Source organism: Oratosquilla oratoria, chromosome 8, assembly GCF_046742065.1.
Source record: "Oratosquilla oratoria isolate Oo_2021 chromosome 8, ASM4674206v1, whole genome shotgun sequence".
Taxonomy (NCBI): Eukaryota; Metazoa; Arthropoda; class Malacostraca; order Stomatopoda; family Squillidae; genus Oratosquilla; species Oratosquilla oratoria.
The window spans coordinates 16,826,897-16,849,485 of record NC_134784.1 but is presented as its reverse complement, the minus strand read 5'-3'; the positions used below and the strand labels follow the sequence as shown (position 1 = coordinate 16,849,485).

The window sequence follows — 22,589 nt, the reverse complement described above, 5'->3', positions numbered from 1 at the left end:
AAGCAAGATTTGTTGGATTTATATAATTTTGAGTTGATTTAAGCAATAATTTTTTTAATTTTGGCTCTGACGCTGCATGGGTTAAAAGGTTTTTGTTTCATCTTTGCATTTATTTGCTACACCTTTTTCAAAAATTCTTCTTCACTGTGAATTCTTACATAGTCATTTCAAGCTTGGTGGTCAACTTATTTATTTTATTGGTTCTGTTCTTCATTTTCTCCAAGCCACATCCCTGACCTTTTTTTTTTGCAGTCTCACACCTTTTGTTAAATCAGTCCTGTTTCTGCTTCCTCCTTCCTCTAGTCTTTGAACTGTTTGTTCACTCCCAGGTTGTAAATGTCAAGAAATATTTCCCATTTCCTCATTCCTATGGTAATTATGAATTCCTCCCAGTTTGCTTCTACAAAGAATTTCCAATACCCTAAGTAATCTGCTTTCCTAAAATTGAGTGTTGCTTTCCTGTGTGATTCATTCTTTAAAACTCAATTTCCTCATCCTCCAATTCAGTTGTTACAGGGTCACTTTTTCCTATGGGACAAAGGTAGTTCAAGGAACTGATGATGTCTAGCTCTTTGGTTAGTAACAGATTCAATCTTGTAGGAATGTCTCCTCTTGCCTGGGTATTCTCTTTTACTCACTGGATCTTTGTGTTTTCCATTGCTATACTTAACAGGGTATGTCCCCAGGAATCTGGTTTGCCGCTTGCTTCCCATTCCTCCCAGTTGACCTCAATTTAATTAAAATCTCCAATAAAGACTAAATTGCTAATTTGTTCAACATTTTTCTTTAGGAGAAGAGTGGTGTCCAATAGCATTTCATGATATTCAGCTTCATACTAAGCTCTTGTCTTGGGGGCGGGGGGTTGTCATATGCTACCATGAAGTCTCTTTTATTGTGCCCTTAAATACTAATTTTCAGGTGGAATGCTTCAGACTTGCCTTCTCCCAGATTTGTTTCTTCCACCTTTATGTCACTTCTCACAACAAACCTTACCCCTCCGTCTTTTTTATTTTCTTTGTCTTTTCTCCAGAAGGTGTATCTATTGTTCCCAACTGTAGATTATTTTTTTTTAAGAGTTTGGTTTCCACAAAGCACAAAATATCAAGCTCATTTATCTTCAAGTAATCATTTATCTCCAACCTGGCTGATAGTAAGCCATCAGCTTTAGCATACACTAGTCTAAGTTTCCTTGTGGTGTTTCCTTTGTAATGCAGTTTTCTTGTTTTTTAGGAACCATTTCTTCGCATTCTGATTGAAACTTGCAAAAAAGAAAAAATAAATTATGTTTTTCTTCTGTCCTATCATTTTTTACTTTGGCTTTCTCTATGAGCTTTTTGGTCTTTGCTCATTCCTTTTATTAGCATATTGCCTAATCCAAATATGTTTTTACTTTTCCTTACATGCTAACTTTCAAGACTTGCTGGTTACTTTATTTGTAATGGCTTGCAACTTGAACTTTATTTACATTGGACATGCACTATTCTTTTACTGACCTAACCTACACATACTACCAATCTGGTCTATTGCATCCAAGTCCTTCCTTAGAGTTAAGGTAATTTTTTAAATATTTTTCATCTGTTCCTGATCCAATTTTGATGAGGTGATGTGTTCTCAGTAACCAAGAATAAAATGCATCTAGTATTGTCAACTACATCTCTAACGAAATTATGTCTCTTCTTCCTCATCTTTTTCTATTCCATTCCATTGGTGGTGTTTACAAGATGTAGTGTGTAGGTGTGTTTTGTTTAGGGTTCTGGCATAGAATTGTGTTCCTATAATTTTCATATGCTCTATTGGGAGGATTTTGGTTTCTGAATGTAGGATCCTATAGGAGTGGTTTTGGTGCATCCTGTGCTCTATTCTGCATTATTCATAAATTGTTTTTGATGATTGTTGGGAACCATAATGTGGAGGCTTATTCTAGGCAGGTTCTTACAAATTTTCTTTTTCTCTCCCAAAGTCTGTACTGGAGATGTTTTTCATTAGGTTCTTGTTGGTTTTTACTGTCAGGGCTGAATGTCATATGGAAATCAAATATTAAACCCAGAATTTTGGGGTTCCTTTCCAATTGAATAGTTTGGTTATCTATTTACACTATGGGGTGGTATTTTGATTCATGATTGTCAGGAGTGAACAGTGTTACAGTTGATTTTAGGAGTGATGCTTCCATTCTGTTATTTTTGAGCCATTCTATCTTTTTTTTTTTTTTTTTTTTTTTTTTTTTTAGCAGGATGTAAGGATGTTTCTTAGAGCTTTATGAATTTGGAAAAGGTTTATGCCAGGGTAGACAGACACTGGGAGGCTTTGCAGATAAAAGGGATAGGAGGAAACCTGTTTAGAGCAGTCAAATTTTTTTATGAGAGTAATAGAACCTTACCCCTGTGATGGGGGGAAAGAATAGTGTCACCAAGTCTTCCCACTTGAGTCATAAGAGGTGACAAAAATGGGACAGGGATTAGGGCTAGGCAACCTTCTCCCTGTAGCCCCACAGGGGGCATTCCTAAAAACAGTAAAGGCATAAGAGAGTCTAGGAGTTTTCCAACCAGTACCTTAAGTTTGGGTCTTTTAATGTGCATGGATGTGGTACAGATGAGAGTAAAAGGGAAGAGATAGGCAGTGTGTTTGTGAGAAGAAAGATGGATGTGTTGGCTTTCAGTGAATCTAAGGGAGGGGCAAGTGTGTTTAGAAGTGTAGTTGTAAGGTTCTCAGGAGTGAAGAGAGGATGAGGGAGAGAAGGGATAGCTATACTAGAAAGTTAAGAGATAGGTAGTGGAGTGGAAGAAGGTTTCTTCAAGGTTGTGCATGAAGGTGAAGCTGGGAAGGTAGATGTGGGTTTTTGTAAGTGCATATGGGCCTGGTAGTGAGAAGAATGTAGAGGAAAGGGAGGCATTTTGGATTGATTTAAATGAGTGCATAGAGGGATTAGGGAGAAACATCAATGTAGTGGTATTGGGAGACCTTAATGCTAGGGTAGGAAATGAACCAATAGACGGAGTGGTTGGGAAGAGTGGAGTTCCAGGAAAAAATCATAATGGAGAGTTGATGATGGAGATGTGTCTAGAGAGTTGATGATAGCAAATACAGTATTTAGAAGGAAAGTCAAGCTTAAGTACACATGGGAGAAGGTGGTGGATGGAGGGGTGGTAGATAGTGTTAATGGACTATATAGTGGTAAATAGGAGTATAGAAGGAAGAGTTAAGGATGTACATGTTCTAATGGGAGAGAGTGGGGGAATATCAGATCATTTATTTGGTGGAAGGTAAGTTGAGAGTGGAGGATAGATGGAGAAAGAAGAAAAGGACAGAAGGTAGGGAGGTACTTAGAGTGAGAAAAGGAGAAGTAGTACAAGAAGAAGCTGAGAGAGGAGTGGGAAGGAGTGAAAGATAGAGTAGAACTAGGAGTGGAGGAGGAATGGGGATGGTTCAAGGATGGAGTCACAAGGTGTGCAAATATGGTGTGTGGAACAAGAAGGATGGGAGGAAATAGAAGGAAGGGTAGTGAATTGTGGGATGAGGAAGCAAAGAAGGTTGTAGAAGAGAAGAAGCAAACTTTCACAGATTGGTTACAAAATAGGACGAGGGAATCATATGAGAGGTACAAAGAAAAGAGAAGTAAAGCATAAGATAAAGGAGGCAAAGAGAACAGATGTGAAATGGGGTAATAGTATGACAGAAATTTTTTAAAGTAATAAAAGATGTTTTGGAAAGAAGTTACGAGAGGAAGAGGAGCCAAATCAAGTAGAGAAGAAAAGGTAAAAGGTACAGATGGAGAGATGATAATGGAAGAGAAGGCAGTGAGAGGAAGATGGCAGAGTATTTTAGGGAGTTAATAAATGTGAAGGAGGATAGGATGGGAAAGGTAGTTGCAGTGGGAAACGCTAAGAAAATGACCATGATGAGTGAGAAAAATGGAGGAGAAATAAGGAAAGATGAAGTGAAGGCTGTTGTTAAGATGATGAGTCCAGCTAAGGCACCTGGGTTGGATGGATGTCATGCAGAATGTCTGAAAAAAGGAGGTACAGTGATAGTGGACTAGCTGGTGAGGTTATTTAATGTTTGTTGAAGAGAGGGTAGAGTGCTGGAGGACTGGAGGAGTGCCTGTATAGTTCCGCTTTACAAAGGAAAAGGGGACAAGTGTGAGTATAGTAATTTCAGAGGGATCAGTTTGTCAAGTGCAGTTGGGAAGGGGTTATGGGAGGATCTTGATTGAGAGGATTAGGAGAGGGACAGAGGGAATAATTGGTGAGGAACAGTGTGAGTTTAGGACAGATAGGGGTTGTGTAGATCAGATTATTGTGGTAAGACAGATATGTGAGAAAGCTATAGGAAAAGGTAAGGCTGTTTTTTGTTTTTTCATGGATCTGGAAATGGTTTATGACAGGGTAGACAGAAAGGCACTGTGGGAGGCACTATAGATGTATGGGATAGGAGGAATGCTGTTAAGAGCAGTCAAGAGTTTTTACAAGAGTAGTAGAGTGTGTGTTAGGATTAGAAATGGAGAGAGTGTATGGTTTGAGAAAAAGGTGGGACTTCATCAGGGATGTGTTATGTTGCCCTGGCTGTTCAACTTATACATGGATGGTGTGGTGTGAGAGGTAAATGCTAAGATGGTGGGTCAGGGATTGAAGATGGTAAAATGGAGAAAAGTGGGAGATAAGCCAGCTGTTGTTTGTGGATGACACTGCACTTGTAGCAGGATCAGAGGAGGGATTGAGGAACTTAGTGACAGAGTTTGGGAAGGTGTGCAAAAGAAGGAAGTTAAAGATAAATGTGGGTTAAAGTAAGTTGATGAGATGTACAAGGGGTGAAAGTGGCAGCAGATTGGAAGTGAGTATCAAGGGAGAGAGACTGGAGGAAGTGGATAGTTTTAGATACTTGGGTGTGAATGTGGCAGGAAAGGGAGGAGTGGAGGTGGAGGTAGAATGTAAATTGAGATAAAAATGCCTTGGTGGATTAAAAAGTGTAATGAGAAATAAACATTTGGGAATGGATGGTAAGAGGAGATTGTATGAAGGAGTGATTGTGCTGACAGCACTGTACGGGGCAGAAACATGGAACATAAGAGAGGAAGAGAGGAGTTTGAATGTATTTACCTAGTTGTATTTCACGGGACAAGAGCTAAGCTTTTGACCCGTTCTCATATCACTCCACATCCAGTTTATTCTTAAAATCATGTATAGTTTTTGCACTCACTATTTCTCCTTTTAGTTTGTTCCAGACATCAATCACTCTATGTGGGAAACTATTCTTTTTCAGGTCTCTTCTGTAAATGTCCTTCCTTAGCTTCTTTTTGTGTCCTCTTGTTTCTCTTCTGTCACACTTTAATAAGTCATCTCTATCAAAAATTTCCATCCCTTTCATAATTCTGTAAATGGTCATCAAATCACCTCTTTCATTTCTCTCTTCCAGTGTTGGTAGATGTAATTTCTCCAATCTTTGTTCGTATGTCAATTTTGACAGTGTAGGTGCCATTCTTGTTGCTGCTCTTTGGATTCTTTCTAATTTTTTATGTTCTTTTTTGTGCTAGGTGCCCATAGTGTTGCAGTATACTCTAGTTTGGGTCTTATTAGTGTAACCTCTATTTTCTTTACCATTTCTTCATCCATGTAGTTGAAGGCCACTTTCATTGATCTTGATAAGTTAAAAGTCTCTCCAAATAATTTATTGACATGTTTATCAGGTGTCAAGTCACTTGAGATGATCACTCCCAGGTCCCTTTCTGAATTGACTTTTTTGAGTTCCTTGTTTTCAATTATATATTGACCTGATATTCTAGTTTTGCTTTTTCCAAATTCCATTATGCTACATTTCTTAATATTGAAGTTTATTTCACATCTCTGACTTTATTCCCATATTTGGCCCAGGTCTTCTTGTAGCGATATGCAATCTTCTATGCTTACTCTCTTGAGTTATTTGGCATCGTCAGCAAAGAAGTTCATGTAACACTTCACTCCCCCATCCATATCATTTATATATATGGCAAACATTAAAGGAGCTAATACGGAGCCTTGTGGGACACCACTTTTCACATCTTCCCAGTTCAAATTTTTGTCTCTAAGTACCACTCGCATTTTTCTCCCATTTTAAGAAATCCTTCATCCATTCCAGTAGCTCTCTTGTATTCCTCCTATTATTTAAATTTTTCTTATTAATTCTTTATGTGGTACTTGATCAAATGCCTTCTGTAAGTCCAAGAAGGCACAATCTGCCCAGCCATCTCTTTCTTGTATTATCTCAATTAATTTCGAGTAAAAGCATATTAAGTTTGTGGTACACGATCTTCCACTTTAAAGCCAAATTGTTTAGGGTTTACTATTTTATTTTCTTCCAAGTGTTTTGTCCATTTGTTTCTGATAACTTTTTTGCATATTTTTGCTACTGAGAATTGTGATAGGGGTTACTAAGCAGGATAGAGTGAGAAATGAGGAGGTGAGGAGGAGAACGGGGGTGGAAAGGGAGTTGGGAGATAGGGTTGATGAAAGAGTATTGGGATGGTTTAGACACATGGAAAGAATGAATGAAGAAAGACTAGTAAAACAGGTGTGGAAGGCAAAGGTGGAAGGAGTGAACATGAGGGGTTGACCTAGGATGAGATGGATGGATGGGGTAAAAGGGGCATTACAAAAGAGAGGAATGTCTGTTGAGGAAGGACGGGAGAAGATAGAAGATAGGGGTGAATGGAGAATGGTTGTATATGGATGGTGCTGTGATGCATGAGGTGGAATGGGTGGGGGATGAGGGAGTATGTGTGAGAAATAACTTGAAGCAGCCCGAAGGGATTTCTCCCCATCTTCTCCTTTTCTGCATGAGGGGATGGAGAGGGGGTGTCGCCAATTTAATGAAGCCGTCTTGCTGTGGATGTGCTGTCTTGTGACACTGCTTCTGACCCAGGGCAGTGGGCAAGATGTAGGGATGACCCATCATCCAGGAGGTGCCAAGATAAGAGGGTAGAGGGGAGTGGAGTATGATAGGGATGGAATGAGTGTGAGTGGTTTTTATGCTTTTGTTTTTTGGCTACCTCCCTTATAAGGGGGAAAAAAGCCTTTGGCTGATGACATTGTGCTTATAGCAGGATCAGAGGAGCGTTTAAGGAAGTTAGTGACAGAGTTTGGGAAGGTGTGCAAAAGAAGGAAGTTGAAGATAAATGTGGGTAAAAGTAAGGTGATGAGATGTACAAGGAGAGAAAGTGGCAGCAGACTGGAAGTGAGTATTAAGGGAGAGAGACTGGAGGAAGTGAATAGTTTTAGATACTTGGGTGCAAATGTGGCAGGAAAGGGAGGAGTGGAGGTGGAGTTGGAATGTAGATTAAGAGTAGCGAGTAAATGCCTTGGTGGATTAATAAGTGTAATGAGAAATAAACATTTGGGAATGAATGGTAAGAGGAGAGTGATTGTGCTGACACAACTGTACAGGGCAGAAACAAGGAACATAAGAGGAAGAGACAAAGAAGTATGGTAGGGGTTACTAGACTGGATAGAGTGAGAAATGAGGAGGTGAGAAAGAGAGTAAGGTTGGAGGGAAAGATGGGAGATAGGGTTGAGGAAAGAGTATTGGGATGGTTTAGACACATGGAAAGAATGAGTAAAGAAAGGTTACTAAAAGAAATGTGGAGGGCAGAGGTGGATGGAGTGAACACAAAGGGGACCAAGGATGAGATGGATGGGTTAAAGGACCATTGAAAAAGAAGGGGATGCCTGATGAGGAAGGAAGGGAGCATGGTTGTATGCAGGTAATGCTGTGATGCATGGAAGGGAGTGGGTAGAGGATGGGGGGAGTTAGGGAATGGTTATATGTGAATGATATTTTGACAGCCCGAATGGATGTCTGTGCCCCATCAACACCCCCAGACATGGCCCCACACAGTTAACCCTCCCACATATGGTGGAATCCAGACTTGTGTGCTTTAGTTTGGGATGCCATCCATTGTTGAATTAGTGCCAACACAGAGTGGTCCTGACCATGGATTCAGGCTGCCCCAGATGCAGCTGCTACATTGGGAACAAAGAGAGCTTCATGCTGCATTATCCCACACTGACAATCCCTCGTGCCTTTACTTTCTTTTTTAGGAATGTCCCCTTTTGGGGCTACAGGTAGTAGGACTCCTAATCCTATCCCCCGTCCCTTTTTTGTCGCCTTTCACGACTCAAGTGGAAATACTTGGTGGCAATATTCTTTTCCCCCATTCACAGGGTAGGTAGGCGAAAAAATGAAATGAATATTCAGAGAAATGGTACAGGACAGTAACAAGGGGTTGGGGGACAGCATAACGGAGGGACAGTCATAGTATTAAAGTGTCATCATTTCTCTATGTACAGAGTTTTCCTCTATCACAGACAAAATGATGTGTGGCTCTGGTCCGTAGGGGCACCCCATATAGACCCTAAAGTATCAACTGCATGCTACTTTGCCACAATAACATGCAGCCAATACCCCAGACGGGGTTGTGTATAGATGAGGCTGTGATGCATGAGGGGGAGTGGGTGGGGGATGGGGGGTGAGGAAGTATGTATGAGAAAAATTTGACACAGCCCGAAGGGATTTCCCCCCGTCTTCTCCTTTCCTGCATGAGGGGACGGAGAGGGGGGTCACCGAATTTATGAAGCAGCCTTGCTGTGGATGTGTGTCTTGTGACACTGCTTCTGACCCAGGGCAGTGGACAGGATGCAGGGATGACCCGTCATCCAGGAGGTGCCAAGATAGGAGGGAGGGAGGAGGGTGGAGGGGAGTGGAATATATGGGGAATGAAATGGGTAGGAGTTTTTTCTCTGCCTTTTTCTTTTTGGCTACCCCCCATGTAAGGGGGAAGAAGCCTTTGGTATATGTATGTATGTATGGCAATCCCTGGACAGTGGCTCAATTTGACTTCCCTGAAAGACTTGTGGTCCTATCCAGAGCTGTTGCTGCTTACATAATGGCTGCAGGCCTTCTGCAAGAGATACCAGGGGCAGTAGATTAATTCATTCATTTAAATTGACCTGTATAGTGTAGGGTTATCAGAAGGTTTGTTTGGTCTTAATATGGGAATTATGTGGGCCCTTTTCCATATATCTAGAAGTTTTTGTGCAACCAGTAGTAATAGAAAATATCAGGCCAAGGTATTTTAGATGGATGCTCAAAATTTTGTCTGTGTCTTCAACATGGGGAGTTTTTCAATTGCTGGTTTGATTTTCCATATTTCTTATTTTTTTTGTTACCCTATTTTCTAGTGTGAGCTTGAAGCTTATTTTGGAGTAATGCTTATTGACTGCTGTTTTGATGATGATATTTTCCCTTTGAGTTGCTTCAACTGCTTCATGAGTAGATTATTTTTTATTTAATTTTTTTTTTTTTTTTTTTTTTTTTTTTTTTTCTTTTTACTGCTATCTGTTTTCTCATGTATTGTATTTGTGTGTTTTTACTAGTTTTCTTTTTGCCTGTTGTTAATTAGTTTTGTAGTGCTTTAATATAATTGATGTCCTTTTTCTTGTTATGTTAGATTGTGTTTGTTTTTCAGTTTGTTTTATTTATTTCATTTGTTTATTTATTTTCTTTTCTTTTCTTTTCTTTAGGGTTGCTATCAATTGTGATTCACCATGGTCTTGGATCACATGTTGGATTTGTGATTGACAGCTATTATCCTCTTGGGTGAGAGCTCATAGCTCATAAATGACCCAATTTGTGGCTAATGCTGTGACCTTACACACAGACCCAACTCCTTGCCCACCAGAGTTGGACCTCCGACCTGTAGTGCAGCGATACTAAAATTTTCAACCCTGGTGAGACTTGAATTTCAATCTCTGAATTAGTGGTCAAGTGCAGTACAGTGGTATCTCTATTTACGCGTGCCCTTATGTACGCGAAATTCTATTTATACAGACAAATTATGGGGAAAATCTTGTTGCTATTTACGCGGAAAATTTATATTTACGCGGGCACATTGGTGTCCATTACTGCGGGGAAAATCAAATCCCTTGCCGCCATCTTGCTGGCGTCACCATTCACACACTGTGTTATGTCTCCTCCCGCCATCTTTGTTTGTTGTATACACGACAGGTCCTTCTTTTGGTGCCTACCACTTGGTATTGTACTATTTGTGCCTTTAAAATTCCTCCAAAACAGGTGAAAAGTCCTACTGAAGCTGGTGCTCATAAGAAAACCAGCATCATGATTGAGAAAAAGGGGGAAGTGATTGCCAAACCTTCTCAAGGTTTATGTGTGTGTAAGCTGGTGAGAGAGTTTGGTATGCCTGAGTCAACAATAAGAATCATTCTTTTAAATAAAGATAAAATTCTGTCAGCTAATGTGTCTAATGGTATAAGGTATGTGAGCACACATAAGAGGCCAACATTGTTGGACAAGGTGGAAAGGTTATTGCTTGTGTGGATACAGGAGAAGCAGGGTAAGAGTGACAGCTTGAGTGAGGAAATGATCTATTCAAGGGCTCACCAAGTGTATGCTGACCTGCAGTGGCAACAGGCTGGTACCAGTGTCCAGCTTACACCACCTTCAATGCCCTTTACAGCCAATAGGGGGTGGTTTGAGAAGTTTGGCAATGTACGGGCATCCACAGAGTGACACATTATGGTGAGGCAGCAAGCGCAGACATCGTTTTGCTAGGAAGGGACCTGGGCCTGGAGATGGAGGACAGGGATGTTGAGGAGTTAGTAGAGGAACACGAGGATGAACTGACTACCGAGGAGCTGAAGGAGCTGCATCAAGAGCAGGTTGCCGAACTGGCCCGAAGCAAGAGGTTGAGGGAGATGATGATCATGTTCTGGGCCCCACCATGGAGGAGGTGAAGGAGGCCTGTGTAATGTGGAGGAAGCTCTACGATTTCATGGAGGTCACACACCTGGACCAGACACTAGTGAGCCATGTTGCAGGCCAGTTCAGTGAACTCATGCCTCACTACCTCCAAATCTTGCAAACACAGTGCTGGCTAGCAACCATCACAGAGTTCTTCCAGCCTCATGTCAAACAACAGCGCCCCGATAAGGGTGCCGCTCCAGCTGAAGGAGCACCTCCTCCTTCAGAGGGGGGTCAGTAAGCCCCCACCACTCCACCACCTCCTCACTCCCATCCCCTATGCCAGCTGCAAGCTTTACCATTGGTAGGTACAAAAAATTGCTTTTTTCATTAAATTTTTCACCTTGTAAGTGGTCTTTAACATCAATTTTTTGGCATTAATGTTGCAGGAACATCGTAATCATACCTATTTATGTCCATTTGGTGACAGGCATCATTATATCAGAGGTGAAAAAGTAGACTTTTTCGAGGTTGAGAATGGATTAATTGAATTAACATTGATTTCAATGGGAAATAGTGTTCCCAGTTACGCAAATTTCTATTTACACAGAGGCGTACAGAATGGATTAATTGCATAGAGGTACTATTGTACCACCACACCATCGAGGTGTGTTTAAAATATATCTTATGTATTTATATGCATATATATATATATATATATATATATATATACATATATATATATATATAATATATATATATATATATATATATATATACAGTAGCCGCGAAAAGTTTGGGCGCAAAATTATAGGCGCCCCAACTTTCCCCTAAACTCAAAACATGCGAAAAATACAACTTTCCACCCAAACTTTTCGCTATTTTTCAATGCTAGCGTTTGTACCCGTATTTAGCCGAGACAATACACACTATTTGGCAACTCTGTTTAGGCACACTCGATGTCACATGGAGTCAGTTTCTAAACATCTCTCACGGAGAGTAGTCTTTTTTTTGCGGTGGTCTCTGTTTTTGTGCCTTGATATCTCCGTAATGGGAAGTGGTAAAGAGCTGGAAAGAGACACAGTTGTTACAATCATAACCCTCTATAAGGAGGGTTATAAGTGTAAAGATATTGCTACTCATGTGGGAATTGGAGTGCGTCAAGTGCAAAAGTGGACCAAGAAATTTCGAGACGAAGAAAGTGACATCATTCGTACTCCAAAGCATCGCTCTGGTCGGCCAAGGAAGATATCAAATCGTACTTCTACGGTTCTAACTGCCTCCTAATAACTGTAGGAGGCAGTTAGAACCGTAGAAGTTTACTATTTTATTTTCCTCCAAGTGTTTGGTCCATTTGTTTCTGATGACTTTTTCACATACTTTTGCTACTGTGCTTGTAAGGGATACCGGTCTGAAGTTTGTAGGATCTTCCCTATTTCCTCCTTTATATATTGGTACTATGTTCACATCTTAGGAAGCTTGCTGGCTGAGCGGGTCATTCACCCCTGTCTTCTGTCCTCTCCCGTCCTTCCCCAACAGACATTCCCCTCTTCCTCAAAGCCCCCTTCACCCCATCCATCCATCTCATCCTAGGACGTCCCTTCATGTTCACTCCCTCCACATCTGCCTTCCATACCTCTTTTACTAGTCTTTCTTCACTCATTCTTTCCATGTATCCAAACCATCCTAATACTCTTTCATCAACCCTATCTCCCAACTCCCTTTCCACCCCGTTCTCCTCCTCACCTCCTCATTTCTCTCTCTATCTAGCCTAGAAACCCCCATCATACTTCTCAGACACCTCATCTCAAACACATTCAAACTCCTCTCTTCCTCTCTTATGTTCCATGTTTCTGCCCCATACAATGCTGTTGGCACAATCACTCCTTCATACAGTCTCCTCCTAGCATCCATTCCCAAATGTCTACTCCTCATTACACCTTTTCCTGCCACATTTGCACCCAAGTATCTAAAACTATCCACTTCCTCCAATCGCTCTCCCTTAAGGGGGTACGCGACACCTGGAGGTTATTTTCTAAAATATTTAGAGTAAAGAGCTGAAACTTCTCAGGTAAATAGGTATCCATATTGCCTACATTTTAGGTGAAGCAGAATGATGTATGTACACATGTACACATGTACATATACCAGTAGCGACATTTAAAAGTGCACAGCACCATAATACGTGGACCAATTTGTTTTATATTTTGGCTATGATTAGTCAGTAGGCACACCTAGGGCCGGTCATTGAGTAATTGAACAATTTCCTTTATACTTTTGCATACAGGCATTTCAATTTTAATGTCTGGCAAAAATCGTGAAAAATACAATTTTTTTGCTCTTGTTTCCATTATTACTCCGAACTCTTTCATCCTATTCAAAATATTCGAACGATCGGCTCTAGCAGTTACTAAAAGTAATATTCCCTGTAAGTTTTATCTAAATCTGATGTATATTAGATTTTTTATGATTAAAAAAAAGTAGAAAAATATCGAACGGAGATATGGCAACTTGAAATATGAATATATCTGTAACTTGCTTATAGTTTCACCAATTTGACTGATTTTGTCATGGCTTAATTCTTATTATATAATAAGTAAGTACAGTAAAAATTATCAACATATTTTAATTATAAGTACTTTAAATGCTGAAAAACTAAAGTATAAGTATGTCACAGTAGTGACGACGCACAGACGACAACATCATATAATTTGCTTTTTGGCACATTTGGCGGTTTCTTCATATGAAACCTCTCTGCTGGGGGTCTTCAGGGTATCTAAATCATTGGAAAGAGGTTTATTTTCCAGTAGTGGGCGCCTTCTCTTTCCTCATCAGATTCCCCCCGCCAATCTATGTTGGTAGGGCACCCCCTCCAGCATCATATGATGTCCCTTCTTCTTTCTTCTTCCTGTATAGCCTTGATCTTTTTCCTCTTGCTTTCTTCTTTGGATTTAATCTTCCTCTTTGAATTGTTTAGTCTAATGTTGTCCTTTACCTCTGTCACCGTCACAGAGGTGCAGGTGAGGGCGGTGGTGGAGTGAGAGGTGGTGAGATCTTTAGTCGTCTTTGACTGCTTGCCATCTTTAACTGCTGTTTTTTGTCATTGTGATGTTCTTTTGTTCTTTTTGCTACCCATGATGACTGTACTAAAGAGTAATATGTACTAGCTAAAGTAATAGATTGCAATGAGAGCTCATGAGACATGCGTACTTCCCTTTTCAGAGCTAGCCGGGAACTAACGCTTAGTTTCGCACAAAGTTGGCGAAATATTCTCCCTCCACCTTCCTCCCTTCCCCTCCACAATCGTATTGGCCGTTGATACACTGGGCGAGTGTAAATTCAATCAAATTTCAACGTTATTCGCTGCGCCTGAAGGTCCTAAGTGGCACGCCTCCCTCTGGTGTGGGTTGCGCCTTTAAATCTGTCCCTTTAAACCTCACCCAGGACCTTTAAATTGCGCGCGGCTGGAAAATTATTTGTCGGGATTTATTTCTAAGTGGTATACGAACATTTTGAACACAGTTTTGAAAAATGCCATATCTTGACCAAATTCACCCCCCCCCAGGTGTCGCGTACCCCCTTAATGCTCACTAACAGTCTGCTGCCACTTTCACCCCTTGTACATCTCATCACCTTACTTTTACCCACATTTATCATCAACTTTCTTCTTTCACACACTCTCCCAAACTCGTCACCAACTTCCTCAACCCCTCCTCCGATCCTGCCACAAGCGCAATGTCGTTCGCAAACAACAGCTGGCTCCTCTCCCACCTCCCACTTTTCTCCATTTTCTTTAACCATCTCCAATCCCTGACTCACCACCCTTGCATTTACCTCTCGCACCACTCCATCCATGTACAAGTTGAACAGCCAGGGTGACATAACACATCCCTGATGAAGTCCCACCTTTACCTCGAACCACTCACTCTCTCCATTTCTAATCCTGACACATGCTCTACTACTCTCCTGGAAACTTTCCTCCTATCCCGTATATCCGCAAGACCTCCCACAGTGCCTTCCTGTCTACCCTGTCATAAGCCTTTTCCAGATCCATAAAAGCCCAAAAAACATCCTTCCCCTTTCCTATGGCTTTCTCACATATCTGTCTTACCACAAAAATCTGATCTGCACAACCTCTACCCGTCCTAAATCCACACTGTTCCTCACCAATTACTCCCTTTGTTCCTCTCCTAATCCTCTCAATCAAGATCCTCCCATAAGCCTTCCCAACTACACTTAACAAGCTAATCCCTCTGAAACTACTACACTCACACTTGTCCCCTTTTCCCTTGTAATGTGGAACTATACAGGCACCTCCAGTCCTCCGGCACTCTACCCTCTCTCCAGCAAACATTAAATAACCTCACCATCCAGTCCACCATCACTGTATGTCCTTTTTTTAGACATTCTGCATGGCATCCATCCTGACCAGGTGCCTTACCTGCTTTCATCATCTTAACAACTGCCTTCACTTCATCCCTCCTTATTTCTCCTCCATTTTCCTCACTCATCATGGTCATTTTCTTAGCATTTCCCACTGCAGCTATCTTTCCCTCCCTATCCTCCTTCACAATTTACAATTTTGATCATAATTAATTCTACAGTGCCTTGGCCTTCATTAATCCTTGTCACATTTACACCCTTTTTGTTCAATATCATGACACCTCCTCCCTGTTTGTCTGTTCTATTTTTCACCCAGTGGTTGTAAAGACCTTGTCCCACTATGCTTGTTGATAGAGGACCTTTCAATTTTGTCTCTACAATTCCCATGATGTCTGGTTTTTCTATTTCTAGATAGTCATTTAGTTCTTTGATTCCAGAGATCATGCCATCGATATTTGTGTATGCCACTTTTAGTTTGATATTTTTTATTTATTTATTTGTTTATTATTATTTTTTTTATTTCAATTTTTTTATGTACCATTTTTTCAGTCTCAAGTCTAGCACTCAAAAAAAAAAAAAAAAAAAAAAAAATGTTTATTTCCGTCTTTGTTCTGTTCTCATTTCTATCATTGGCTTCAATTCTGAGAGCTTTGTCTTTCTCTTTTTCCTCATCACTCATTTCCTTTTGTATCCATATATATTTGAATTTCTCACTGTTTGCCAATTTAACTGCTTTCAATAATACTTGGAACGAAATCCGGCATAATAATTGTTTTTTTTCCTCAGAGCATTTAGAATATATAGTGAAGAATTTTTACATGACAAATCTAAACATATAACAGAGACATTCAGCTGCCTGAAATATCCACCGGGCCTTTTACAAAAACCGAAAAATAAAGCCAAGCAAATATGGAGAAGAAAAAACACAGTCACAGAAGAACAGAGAAAAAAAAAAGATTTTTAGTGGTTCCTTACTCTGCACAAGGTGAATTAATTTCCAGGTGTCTCACAAGAATAGGGATAGATATCATACATTCCTCAGGACAGAAGACAAGGGATATTTTTGTCCAATAACCAGCACATGGGTCTTTTACAAAAACTGAAAAATAAAGCCAAGCAAATATGGAGAAGAAAAAACACAGTCACAGAAGGACAGAGAAAAGAAAAAGATTTTTAGTGGTTCCTTACTCTACACGAGATGAATTAATTTCCAAGTTCCTTGCAAGAATAGGGATAAATATCATACACTCCTCAGGACAGAAGACAAGGAATATTTTGTCCATTAACCAGCACACAGGAGAGAAAAATGAAAACTGTGTGGTTTACAAGATTCCATGTGGCGGATGCGATGCAGCTTATTTTGGAGAAACTTCACAAGGAATTACAAAAAGATGATATGAACACAAGAATGGCATGCAACACCACAGAACATCCAATTTATTAGTAATACACACTACACAACACGGCCATATGCCTAATTGGAACAACACCAAAATCTTACACACCAGTATGAAAAAGACAAGAAAAAATATTGAAGCTGCATATATCAACACAGTTCAACCAATCATAGAGAAGGGTTTGTAAACTTAGCGCATGTAGCAGCAAGATTCATCATCAAGAGGGCACATACAGACCAATCAGCGAATTCTATCCCAAGGCGACCTGTGAGATGATCTGCTTAGTAAGTATATAAGCATTGTATCTCAATCTGCCTGTACCAATATCTCTCTGAAGAAGACTCTGTCGAAACATTAGAGAATAAATTATTTCTGCTCCTTCCTGGACTTTACCTACACCACTCTATCCATACATATGTATATATATATATATATATATATACATATGTATATATATATATATATATATATATATATATATATATATATATATATATATATATATATATACATATATATTTTTTTTTTTACAAAGGATTACAAAGGAGGAGCATGCTGACAGATTTTTTGGTCCATAACTAGTCAGATATGAAAAAATTATTATAAAGAGAAATTGATAAAAATAATAAATATTAAACAATTATAAAACAAATAAATAGGTAAAGTTAAATGATAAACAGGTAAATAGTTAATAATAATAAATTGACAGATAAATGATAATGTTATGGTATGGTTTAATGTCATAAACTCCTCCCATCAGAAGGCTAGGACGGTACCCCTTACAGAGGTACCGCCTTTGGGAGGATTTGAACCGCCATCCCCTTGACCTTCGCCGCAAGTAACGGTGCCCTAACAGACAAATAAAAAAAAATGGCACGCCTTACAGCATTTTGTTTAGGTGTTTATCTAAATGAATCTAAGTTTCAAACTGAACTACATTGCACTGCCCCTGCAGGAAGTTTATTCCATTCATTAACTACATGGTTGGCAAAGTTGTTTCTACCCATTTCCAAATTAATTCTATTTCCTGACAGTTTGAGACTATAATTTCTTGTCAGATTCTCATTCAGTGTGAAACTTTTGTCACTTTTGATGTCAATTCCCTTTAGAATCTTAAAGATCTGTATCAAGTCACCTCTTAGTCTACGCTTTTTTAGGGAAAATAAATTCATATGTTTTAGTCTGTATGAGGGTGGCTAATTAAAGTATACTAACAGTGTAAAATATTGTATTAATCACTTCAATAAGCACTACAACAAAAATGTGGTTGTGCTTTGAAGGCGTAATCGAAACTGCATTGTGTGAATACAGTCAGGTTTGCTGGGAAGCATACATGCCTGCATGGTTCCTTCACAAAATTGGCACTTAGAAATTCAATCAATACAATAACTTTAATAAATCAATATAATTTTCATATCATTTATATATAAAAGGGGAAAGTATGTATTTCCCAATCTACTCACAAGTACAATGTATGACAGTTGTACAATGCCATTAGCATGTGTGTATGCCACAACAAGTCAATTTTCATGTGATTTATTTTCAATATTTGGAGTCAGTTTTGTACCTTGCTGTTGTGCTTTTTCGAATCTGTAATTGTCTTTGATGAGGTTTGGTGACCATACAGAAAAGCATATTCTAAATGTGGATGAACAAACTATATAGCTTGTTAATGGCAGATGGACTTTTGAAGTCAAAAGATCATGGAATCAGTCCTAGAATCTTATTTGTTTTCTCAGAGGCTGAAATACATTGCTTAGATGATACGAGATCATTACTGGTAATTCTGCTGAGATCCTTTTCACTATCCACTTTTGTTAACGAATTTCCAAGTAACTTGTAATTGTACTTACTGTTATTTTTACCCATGTGCATAACCTTGCATTTACTTGTGTTAGATTTCATTAGCCACTTTTTAGACCATTGGTGTAGTTTGTCTAAATCTTCTTGAATATAAAATTGGTTTAAGTGATCATTTGCCATTCTGCAAAGTTTTGTATCATCAGCAAATTTGGAGACAGTATATTTCAGTCTATGGTCTTTATCATTTACATATACTATAAGTAGAAGTAGCCCAAGAATGGAACCCTGAGGAATTCCATTCATAAAATTTTTCAATCTAGAAGTTTTGCCATTTAGAACAACTTTCTGTTTTCGATCATTTAACCAATTACTAGTCCAACTTAATAGGCTACCACTTATCCTGTGTGAAGCTAATTTAGTAAGTAGCCTTTCATGGGGATGGTATTAAAAGCTTTTGCAAAGTCTAGATATATTAAATCTATATTGTTTCTTTTGTCATAGTTTGAGATGACTGTGTTGTAGAATTCAAATTTGTCACGCAAGAATGTTTCCATCTGAGTCCATGCTGGCTATCATTTATCAAACAGTTACTTTCTAAATGGTGTTCATTAGTATCTCTGATGATAGTTTCCATCATTTTTCCTACGATTGAAGTCAAGCTTATAAGCCTGTAGTTATTTGATTTCTTTTTGTCACCTTTTTTTTTAATATGGGACTAATGTTAGCTAGCTTCCATTCTCTTGGGACTCCTTCGGATATGATGGATTTGTTGAAAACAACCTCATTTTTCATTTCCTTTAAGATTCTTGGATGCCAACTGTCAGGCCCTAGTGTTTTATTAACTTTGAATTCTTCTATACACCTTTTAATTTTTTCTTTTGTTATATATACCATAGTAAGTTCACCCTAGACTTTTCATAGGTTTCACTTTAGAGTTCACTTGAGGTGTTTTGTTTATGAATACTGAGCTAAAATAGTGTAAAATATCACACATTCCTTCATTTGAATATTCTAGTTGACCGTGAGCAGATAATAGTGGGCCACTGGGATTCCTAATAACCTTTTTATCTCTAATGTAACTATAGAATTCTTTGAGATTCTCTTTGGATTTATCAGCAATATTCACTTCATATTGTTTTTGTATTTTTATTGTCTTTTTTAAATCTGTACTATTATGTAACTTTGATAGTCATTAGGTGCACCCGAACACTTATATTTCTTATAAGCCTGTCTCTTTTTAGCATCCCCCCCCCCCCCCCCAGTTTCTTTGTTAAGCCGTTTTGGGGCAAGCCTGATTTGGGGGACATCTGTCCTTAAACGGGGTGTATATATCATCTTTGTAAGTTTTTTTTTTTTTTTTTTTTTATATTTCCTACATCTGATCTACAGGTCTTTCACATAATTTTGCCTCCCAATCTATAAGCTGAAGCTCCCAACGTAGTCCTACGAACTGAGCTTTACTGAAATGAGGTAATTTAGATACACAAGTATCTATTCTAAAATTTTTTAGCAGTTTGAATCCAAGTTGTGATCACTACTTGCAATGATTGACATACAAGCTTGCAATGTTGTTTAGTCTTCCGCTGCAGGATGTTGTCGTAGCCTCACACCATGGAGTCCCCCACCACCAAGAACTCCTGAGTTTCAGCCATCTCATCATCCAGCATAGCAAAATGATTGGCTAGAGCTAGTGGTTGCTCCACAGGGCACCCGCTCACTGAACACGGGCTCGACAAATGGAACCTCATGGAGCACCACTCACTCATGGCAGTGGCAGAAGTGGAAGAGGTGGAAAGCTCTTTGGGTTGTGGTGAAGATTCACTCTTCTCACAGAAAGCACTCTTGAGAAAACAAATTTCCTACTCACATCCTGAGACGGTCCTTCAGGTTCACAACCTTCACAAGCCATTTCTCTCCTTTGGCAATACAAACAGCAAAGAGAAAATATAAATCAACAAAAGAAACAAAAGCAGTCACTAAATAAACTTATTACATGAAGCTTATTCTGCTTACCTTATACTATTACTCGTACCTTTGAAGAACAGTGATAGACTACTGTTTTGATTCTAAATCACTAGAACACTGCATTTTATCTTGTACCTGTAACTGTATAATGCTAAATATGCAATTACAAGAAACATAACATAATCACTTGTCACTATTCAAAGATATAAACTTCTCAGGAAACCTCAATGCTAGGGTAGGAAATAAATCAATAGATGGAGTGATTGGGAAGTGTGGAGTTCCAGGAAAAAATCGTAGTGGAGAGTTGATGGTGGAGATATGTCTAGAAGAAAGTTGATGATAGCAAATACAGTGTTTAGGAAGAAAGCCAAGCATAAGTACATATGGGAGAGGGTGGTGAATGGAAGGGTGGTAGGGCATTAATGGACTATATAGTGGTAACCTGGAGTATAGTAGGAAAAGTTAAGGATGTACATGTTCTAAGGGGAGAGAGTAGGGGGAATATCAGATAATTTGGTCCACCTTAACCTTTCTTAATAATCAGTGATTTCCTCTCCCCCTACCTTCCTCTCTCCTTCCCTCCCTCCCCCTGTTCTCCCAGTTCTTCTTATTTAATCTTTGTCATGTGTAATATACCTATGTACTTGAAAAAGCTGTAACAAACGAATTGTCGTACTAATAAAGGCTCCATCCTCACTTGGTTTTTATTTTGAGGGATCGGTTTGTTGAGTGTAGTTGGCTTATGGGAGGGTTTCAATTAAGAGGATTATGAGAGGAAGAGAGAGAGTAATTGGTGAGAAACAGTGTGAGTTTAGAAAAGATAGGGGTTGTGTGGATCAGATTTTTCCAATAAGGCAGATATGTGAGAAAGATTTAGAAAAATATATGGATATTTTTGGGCCTGTATGGATTTGGAAAAGGCTTATGACAGGGTAGACAGAAAGGCACTGTGGGAGGTTTTGTAGATATATAGGATTGGGGGAAAGATGTTATGGGCATTCAAGAGTTCTTATAAGAGTAGTAGATCCTGTGTTAGAATTGGAAATGGAGAGAGTGAGTGGTTTGAGGTAAAGATGAGGCATCATCAGGGATGTGTCATATTGCTATGGCTGTCCAATGAGATGGTTAAAGAAAATAGAAGTAGATGAGCCAGTTGTTGTTTACTGATAGCACTGCACTTGTTCCAGGGTCAGAGAAGGGATTAAGGGCATTAGTGACAGAGTTTGGGAAGGTATGTGGTAGAAATTTGAAGGTAATGATAATATACAAGGGGAGAGGGTGGTAGGAAGTTGAAAGTAAGTCTTAAGGGAGAGAAATTGGACGAAGTGGATAGTTTTAGGTATTTAGGATTACATGCAACAGGAAAGGCAGAGGTGGAGGTAAATTGTAGATGAGGGAAATAAGTAAATGCCTTGGGGGATTAAAAAGTGTTATGAGAAATAGGCACCTGAGAATGGAATCAAAGAGGAGATTATATGAAGGTGTGATTGGGCCAACAACACTGTATGGAGCAGAGACTTGGAATTTAAGATAGGCAGAGAGGAAAAGTTTAAATGTATTTGAGATGAAATGTCTGAGTAGTGTGGTAGAGGTTACAAGGTTGGATAGGATGAGAATGAGGAGGTAAGAAAGTAGGGGTGGAAAAGGAAAAGGGAGACGGCAGATAGGGCTGATGAAAAAGTATTGGGATGGTTTGGACACATGAGAAGAACGAGTGATGAAAGATTAGTGAAAGAGGTGTGGATGGAGTGAACTTGAGGGGACAACTGAGGATGAGATGGATGGATGGATGGAGTGAAAGGGGCTTCGAGCAATAGGGGAATGTCTATTGAGCAAGAAGGGGAAGAAAGGGTTGTGGTTGGGGGTCAACGGGTGGTAGTGGCTACATGCATTTCAACTTGGCTACCTTCATTATGAGGGGGAAAAAGCCTTTAGTATATAGATAGATTTTTTTTTATCTGGGTCTAAGGATTTTTTTAGCTTTAAGTCTATCAATCTGTGTGACTACATCTTCCTTGTTAATGCTGATGCTAATTAGTCAAATTCCCTCATCCCCACTGAAGATTGGGTTACAGTCAAGTACATATCTATTCTTTCCTTTGTAGATATTGAGAGAAAATATGAAAACACCTCACTCATTTTTTCTTCTTGAATTTTGAATCTATCAAGACATCTTTGTTGGATTTAACTGAGCATATACTCTCTCTCTCTCTCTTTTTAGTTCTGTAGAAATGAAAGAAGCCCTTTGGGTTAGATCCTGGTTGTCTGACAACCTTAATTTTGTATGGTAGACCAGGAAGATTATTACAAATTCCT

At 39.2% G+C, this 22,589-nt stretch overlaps 1 protein-coding gene across 11 annotated transcripts in view; it reads left to right on the top strand.

Annotated features, from left to right (window-relative positions):
* The window catches only part of LOC143027603 (uncharacterized), a 161,374-nt gene that overhangs the window by 73,472 nt on the left and 65,313 nt on the right, over positions 1 to 22,589 (top strand). The window contains exon 1 of one of the 11 annotated variants that reach the window (XM_076188960.1): positions 19,870 to 20,096. The exons of the other annotated variants lie outside the window; for them this stretch is intronic. Within the exon in view, the coding sequence (XP_076045075.1) occupies positions 20,055 to 20,096 (42 nt within the window). The 5' untranslated portion in view covers positions 19,870 to 20,054. Of the gene's footprint in view, positions 1 to 19,869; positions 20,097 to 22,589 lie in introns of those variants that run through there. 11 annotated transcript variants of the gene reach the window in all.